This window comes from Prorops nasuta, unplaced genomic scaffold (genome assembly GCF_024137725.1).
Source record: "Prorops nasuta isolate Cenicafe-Biocafe unplaced genomic scaffold, Cenicafe_Pnas_1.2 PNAS00031, whole genome shotgun sequence".
Classification (NCBI taxonomy): domain Eukaryota; kingdom Metazoa; phylum Arthropoda; class Insecta; order Hymenoptera; family Bethylidae; genus Prorops; species Prorops nasuta.
In genome coordinates, this window is record NW_027116828.1 from 54,213 (window position 1) to 60,911 (window position 6,699).

Below are 6,699 nucleotides of genomic sequence, written 5' to 3' on the forward strand. Positions count from 1 at the left end.
CGGAGAAAAATCTAAATTTCGATATATATATAGCTAACATAGTATGAGATCTCTGGATCGCGTGAACCGATTTTAATGTTTATGGGCTCAAATGAAAGGTTTTTCAAAACCATTTTAAGTAAAGCTTTACTTAAATCATGACAATTGATCATTCATAGAAATAAATCGGTTTGAAAATTGGGACGGCTGAACTTGCTGTATAAGTTACACGGTAGTGCTCGGCGGTATAGACATGTCATTTTCTACTTTTATATGTACTTGCCGTCGAGACACTACCGTGTCTCTTGATATATGCCGAAGTTGAAATTCTTCTCCTTCCTTTCTGTATGTCTCGGGCTGATCTGTATGTCTCGGGCTGAAGTTGACCGCTTCTGTATGTCTCGGGCTGAAGTTGGCTGCTATATTCACCTGCTATATTCAATACCGGCATAACCCTAAATTTCGATCGATTTCGATAGAACTGTCAAAATCAAAATTACTCTGTTGGGATAAAAATAGTATGATATAATTCAAAGTGTAGATAATTAAACAAACTAAAGGAATAAATACATGAAGGAGTCTGATGGAGAATCAGATAAGTAACACAACATTGTAAAATATATTAAAATTTAATATTTTGTGGTACTTTGTGGGATTTTATTTCAGGTTATAAATAAAATATTTTCCTTGTATGCACCTCTGATTTGAAGTCATACCAGTGCCAAATGCTCTAACAATTCTTGGAAATACCCTGTTATTGAAGAATGTAGATTAACGAAAATTGTAAATGAAACAGAAGGATGAGGTTGTTACGTTCACTCATAACCAACACACATGGTAGTGTTTCAACAACAATTAACATAAACGTTTTTAAGAAAAGTAAGTACATTGTGAAAAAAATTAGTTTAATTAAAGCAAAGTTATATACAAGGTATCCTTTCATAGTTTGCAATTTGATGCCAGACCAGTGCCAAATGCTATAACAATTCTTGGAAAAATGCAAGCACCAAAAAGTACTACAATAGTTAAAGAGGAATCAGTTGCAGTTCCAGTGGATATTACTACTTTTTATAATAAAATAGATAATGAAGATAGTGCTGCCATGTGTTGCTGGAAAACAGAGCTTTGGTTTAATGCAACTACGGAGTACTGGTTGAGCAATGGAAACAGTAGTTTGAAATGTGATTAACTGTTGATGACTCAATGATATGTCAATTTACTAGCGAAAGAAAAAGATAAGCCAATTGTTCATTATCACATGGTAAAGTATGTGTAACTCATTCAACCGCTTAAAATGTATGTAATTAAAAATTAATTGTTTATTTATTTATTTTTTAATTCAGCTCAAGCATGTATTAAAATATAACAATTACTTTGTTGAGTCTCTCTTTCCAGATGTACTTCAAAGGTTATTGAAATACCCTGTTATTCAAAAATGCAGGTTATTGCAGATAAAACAGATAAGGATAATCTTGTTACATTCACTCATAATTAAGACACACGGTAGTGTCTCAATAGCTATAAACATAAACATTTTCATGTAAAGTAAGTACATTGTAAAAAGAATTTGTTTAATTAAAACAAAGTTATATATAGGCATTATTTCATAGTTTGCAGTTTGATGCCAACCAGTGCCAAATGCTATAACAATTCTTGGAAATACCCTGTCATTGGAGAATGCAGATTAACAAAGGTTGTAAATGAAACAGAGAAGGATGAGGTTTAAACATATGCTAAACATCCAGGTATGGAAATCAATAACAAAATTCATGTTTAAATTTTTCTTTTCTTTAAACTCATATGGATTTCAACTGTCCGATAGGTTATATCATATATAGAAACAATTTTCCATGAGACAATAAATCTTTCTTATTACTACGATTAAAGAAAAGCAGATAAATATTTTCTAATCGTTATTTAATATTCAATTATAATATAAAAAAGTATTAAAACCATATATTTACCTACGCTTCCCCAATCAGAATAGAAAGAAATTATTATTATTACCAAAAAAATTATTCAAATTTAATTTTTTATAAGAATAACATTGATTTTTATAATATAATATGTAATATATCTTTTGGTACTTAGTGAGATTTTATTTCAGATTGATTTACAATAACATGTTTATTGTGTCATTGTGCAGGGTTAAGCTGTAATATTTAATACAAGAAGTCAGAAATGATTCCAGTTTACCATAGAAAGAGCCATAATGCAAAGTTAATGTTGAGAGTTAAACCTAAGGAAAAGGTGGAGAAATTAAAAAATTAATTTGGAAGCCAATTTTTAATAGCGAAAGGCTTGCAGGTGATTTTGGGCATAAACCCTTTGAAATATATAAGTCAATTAAATCATAATTTTAATGATAACGTCATCTAGAAATGAAACAATGAAAAGAAGTCATCATATTAATATTTTCCATGCAATAGAATTTACAGTGAATAACTTTGCGAAACTGAAAGCAGTATATCCACAAAAGAGTGGCTTCCATTGTATAAATTGGTGTATTTCCTAGTTTATATTAATGAAAGGAAAATATAAATGGTACTAGTGTGCTGGAGAAAGTGCCATAATTCAAAGTTGATATTGACGGTAACAGCTAAGAAAATGATGGATAAATATGAGCTAATTTATAAGAAAATCCTTAAGAGTGAAGTGCTTGCAGGTGATTTTAGGCATACAACTTTGGAATTAGAAATCACATAGTTGATGAAAATTATAATAAATTTATGTAGATGTGTAAATATGAAAAGAATTCATGATTGCAATATTTTACATGTGATCAGGCATATGGTGAATAAAATTAGGAAACTGAAAGCTGTATATTTAATAAAGAGAGGCATCCATTGTATAAATTGGTGTATTTCCTAGTTTATACTAATGAAGGGAAAATATAAATGGCACTAGTGTGCTGGAGAAAGTGCCATAATTCTAAGTTGATGTTGAGGTTAACAGCTAAAAAAGTGATGGATAAATATGAGTTAATTTATAAGAAAATCCTTGAGAGTGAAGTGCCTGCAGGTGATTTTGGGCATACAACTTTGGAATTAGAAATAACATAGTTGATGAAAATTATAATAAAATCATGTAAATGTGTAAATATGAAAGGAATTCATAATTTCAATATTTCACATGTAATAGAACATACAGTGTGTAACTTCAAGAAACTGAAAGCAGTATACCTAACAAACATAGACTTCCATTGCATTAACTGGTATATATTTTACAGTTTATATTAATGAAAAGAATATATAAATGTCACTAGTTTACCAGGGAAAGAGCCATAATGCAAAGATGATAGTGAGAGTAACACCTAAGAAAAAAGTGGATTTAAAGGTAAATTTAGAAACAAATTTTTGAAAGTGAAAGGCTTTAATGTGATATTGGGTATATGATGTTGAAAATATAACTCAAACAGTCATTGAATCCTATGTTAAATGCCTCTAAAAGTGTAATTATGATAAGAACTCATCATTGTAATAATTTGTATTATATTTAATAGATTAATAAATTAATATCTCGAATTGAAGCTTTACATTATGGAACGATGAGAACATTGGAAAATGTTTTATTAGATTGAATTAGTTAAAAGAATTTTTAGTTTTAATTCCTATATTCTTACAAAACGTTATAAGATCCCACAAAAAACAAGCTTTGCTTGTAAAAAAAGGACGGCAAGTACATAAGTCGTATCTAGTATGATTAATATATAGTAATATAAAATATTTTAATTAAAAAAAAGTAGTGAAATCCAAATGTTAGGCAAGTATAAATTTTTTCCATGGCGAAAATTGAAATTTAGAAAAAAGTAAATAGTAATACAAAAATTACTTGCCGGGCCCATAATATTCATGTGTAAGTTGCTATCTTGCAATATAAGCATTGCTTCTCGTAAGTTAAAAATGTGGCTATTTAATACGATTGCATACAACGGGCCTGGCAAGTAATTTTTGTATTACTATTTACTTTTTTCTAAATTTCAATTTTCGCCATGGAAAAAATTTATACTTGCCTAACATTTGGATTTCACTACTTTTTTTTAATTAAAATATTTTATATTACTATATATTAATCATACTAGATACGACTTATGTACTTGCCGTCCTTTTTTTACAAGCAAAGCTTGTTTTTTGTGGGATCGCAGTTACAGAAAATTAAACCTTTTCTATACGTTTATTTGTCCCTCTCCTCAAGCCTATCCTTTTTTAACAGGTTGAAGATTCTGAAAGCAATGAAATAATATTTATAATAAATATTTTTCATTTCTTTCCATGTCGTAATGCTTATGAAACACATTTCTTATTAGTTAGCCCTACATACCAAACAAAACAAAACAAATGCTAATTGTAATTTTTTCCATTTTCAGCCTAATAAAAAGAATACAAATTTGGTTAAAAGCGGGAAGGGGCGGAAGCCCGGTAAGGCCAAGCAAGGGCGACCGCCAGGAATATATTCAGCTCACATACGGGCCAACTTGCCTAGCACATCTTCAGCGCAAGACGCGCCCTGTGCTCCGGCGGAGGTGCCGAACACGTCTTCAGCGCAAGACGCGCCCTGTGCTCCGGCGAAGAAGCCGAGCACTTCCAAAACGAGGAAGACTCGCAGCGACCCGGGGGCGTTGCGGAGCACCTCAATAGGGCCAGAGGTGCCAGAAGTCCTGGCGGAGGACCCAACCACCCCCATAGCGGATAAGCGGGTGCGTCGACCCTCTGCCAAAGCCGCGCAATTGCCGAGCAAAAATACTGCGGCCAGAAAAGCGCCGCGTGGTTCCGGCGCCAAAGCGCAAACGCCAGCGTCTGGTGCGACGAAAGAGAAAGTGGCGAGCACCTCCAGGTCGCAAGAACCAGACGCTGGCTCTTCGCATTCTCCGCTGCCAAGTACCTCCACAGCCATCGTCCCCGCGGCTACCCGCGGCATTTCCACTGCGGAACAGCGAGCGAACGAGGACGAACGTTTTGTAAGTTATAATTATTATTATAAGTTTGTGAATCAATCAGATAACGAGTTTAGCGAGGATAGGTAGAATAAACGGACAATAGTCCATGTACAGATGCAAAGCCTAAAATAGCCTAAATATACCATTAAAATAATGCGATAATTATGAAAATTAAGAAAAAAAAACAATTAGAATTTTTTGTTGCATATTATCATCTTTTTTTAAGAATTATTCTTTATAATTTTTTATATTTAACGAGTTACAGAATACTTTGTACGGGCTGTCGTTCTAATGAATTTAGATGTTAACATTTTGCTTTCTAACTTGAAAAATAACAAGAATACATTAAAAATCAACTAGACACTTTTCTCATCCGTATTAACATACCTACAATACACTCTTAAACATTTTTTTATATTCTCAATATTTACAGATCTGCATAGCTATTTAAGTTAGCCATTCTAGTAGACATATTGTTACATAAGTCAGAAAATATTGACAATAGTAAACAATTTTATAAGGGTTTCCTTCTTCAAATGGCTTCTTCTATAACCCCTTAAATCATTGACCTGGGTCACTGATACACCATGTAGATACGCGGATAGATAATAAAAAAAAACGAATTACTTTTCCAGATTAAGAGGGCTATCAGCCGGGAAAAGCACCGGCAATACCGCCGTAGAAAGGCGGCGAAAAAAAGGGAGGCAGCGGAGACGACCGTCGTTTCGAGAACCGTAGTACGTATAATTTTGTAATTTCGTTTTTCTCCATAGTAATTTTTCTGTAATTATATAAAATAACAAAAGGATATTTTTCAGTTTACTCAATTGCTCCTAAATTACCACCCCTTCCCGTCAAGAGGACGGGGCAGGGGCAGGGGTTGGCAGCCACCGCATGCGGCCTACCAGGCTACAACACAGCAGCCTCCACAACAAGCGCCTCCACAGCCTATACCTGAACCACCACAACAGCCAACGCCTCAGTCACCTCCTCAGCCACATCAACAACCTCCACCACCTCCTCAGCCAACTCAACAACCTCCACTACCTCCTCAGCCACCTCAACAACCTCCGCCTCAACCATCGCAACAGCCTCAACCACCACAGCAGCCTCAACCACCACAGCAGCCTCAACCACAACAGCAAGCTCAACCACCACAACAGCCGCTAAATTTCTCACCATATTACTTTCCATATCCATCGCCGTACCACCCACCAGCATATCCTCCACCACAGTATCCGCCAACCTATCCACCATACTTCTATCCATCCTATCCAACTCCATACCAAATGCCATATCCACCATATTACCAACCATCGTTTCCGCCGACTTATCCGCCACCGAACCAGCCACAGCCTCCTCCAAAATAAATATCCTATACAGAGAGAAATTTAAGTACTGACTTTAACTATTTGTCATCAACTGTTTAGACTATGGAGCATTGAACTGCAGTTTTACAGTTTTTTCCCTACTATAATGGTAAGAATAACTACAATCTCGAAGTAAAAACAACTACGAGATCGTAGTTGTTCTAACCATTATAGTAGGGAATAAATTGTAAAACTACCGTTCAATGCTCCATAGTTTAAACAGTTGATGTCAAAGTTAAAATCAGTACTTAAATTTCTCTCAGGCCAGCCACACCCTTCTCCGCACTTGTACATATATTTTTATTTTTTAAATGAAGAAAAAAATTGAAATTGGTTTTTGTTATTTCTCGAACACCTACCTGCAATTCCTTCCTCTTTGCCGTTTGCAATTATATTGACAAATTTTTTTATGCC

The 6,699-nt window shown here is 34.2% G+C and overlaps 1 protein-coding gene and 1 long non-coding RNA gene across 3 annotated transcripts; both read left to right on the forward strand.

The window, feature by feature from the left end:
• Positions 1 to 1,162: 1,162 nt before the first annotated feature.
• Positions 1,163 to 2,856, forward strand: LOC136783000 (uncharacterized). 2 transcript variants are annotated; one of them, XR_010824204.1, is made up of 4 exons: positions 1,229 to 1,275; positions 1,375 to 1,524; positions 1,590 to 1,724; positions 2,087 to 2,856. It is a non-coding gene; the product is annotated as an uncharacterized lncRNA (long non-coding RNA). The 2 variants fall into 2 exon arrangements; XR_010824203.1 differs by having other exon boundaries at positions 1,163 to 1,524.
• Positions 2,857 to 4,258: 1,402 nt separating this feature from the next.
• On the forward strand, positions 4,259 to 6,285 carry LOC136782944 (uncharacterized). The gene is made up of 3 exons (XM_066742724.1): positions 4,259 to 4,284; positions 4,378 to 4,936; positions 5,734 to 6,285. The coding sequence occupies exons 1-3, from the start codon at positions 4,259 to 4,261 to the stop codon at positions 6,283 to 6,285; spliced, it is 1,137 nt and encodes a 378-aa protein (XP_066598821.1).
• Positions 6,286 to 6,699: the final 414 nt, after the last annotated feature.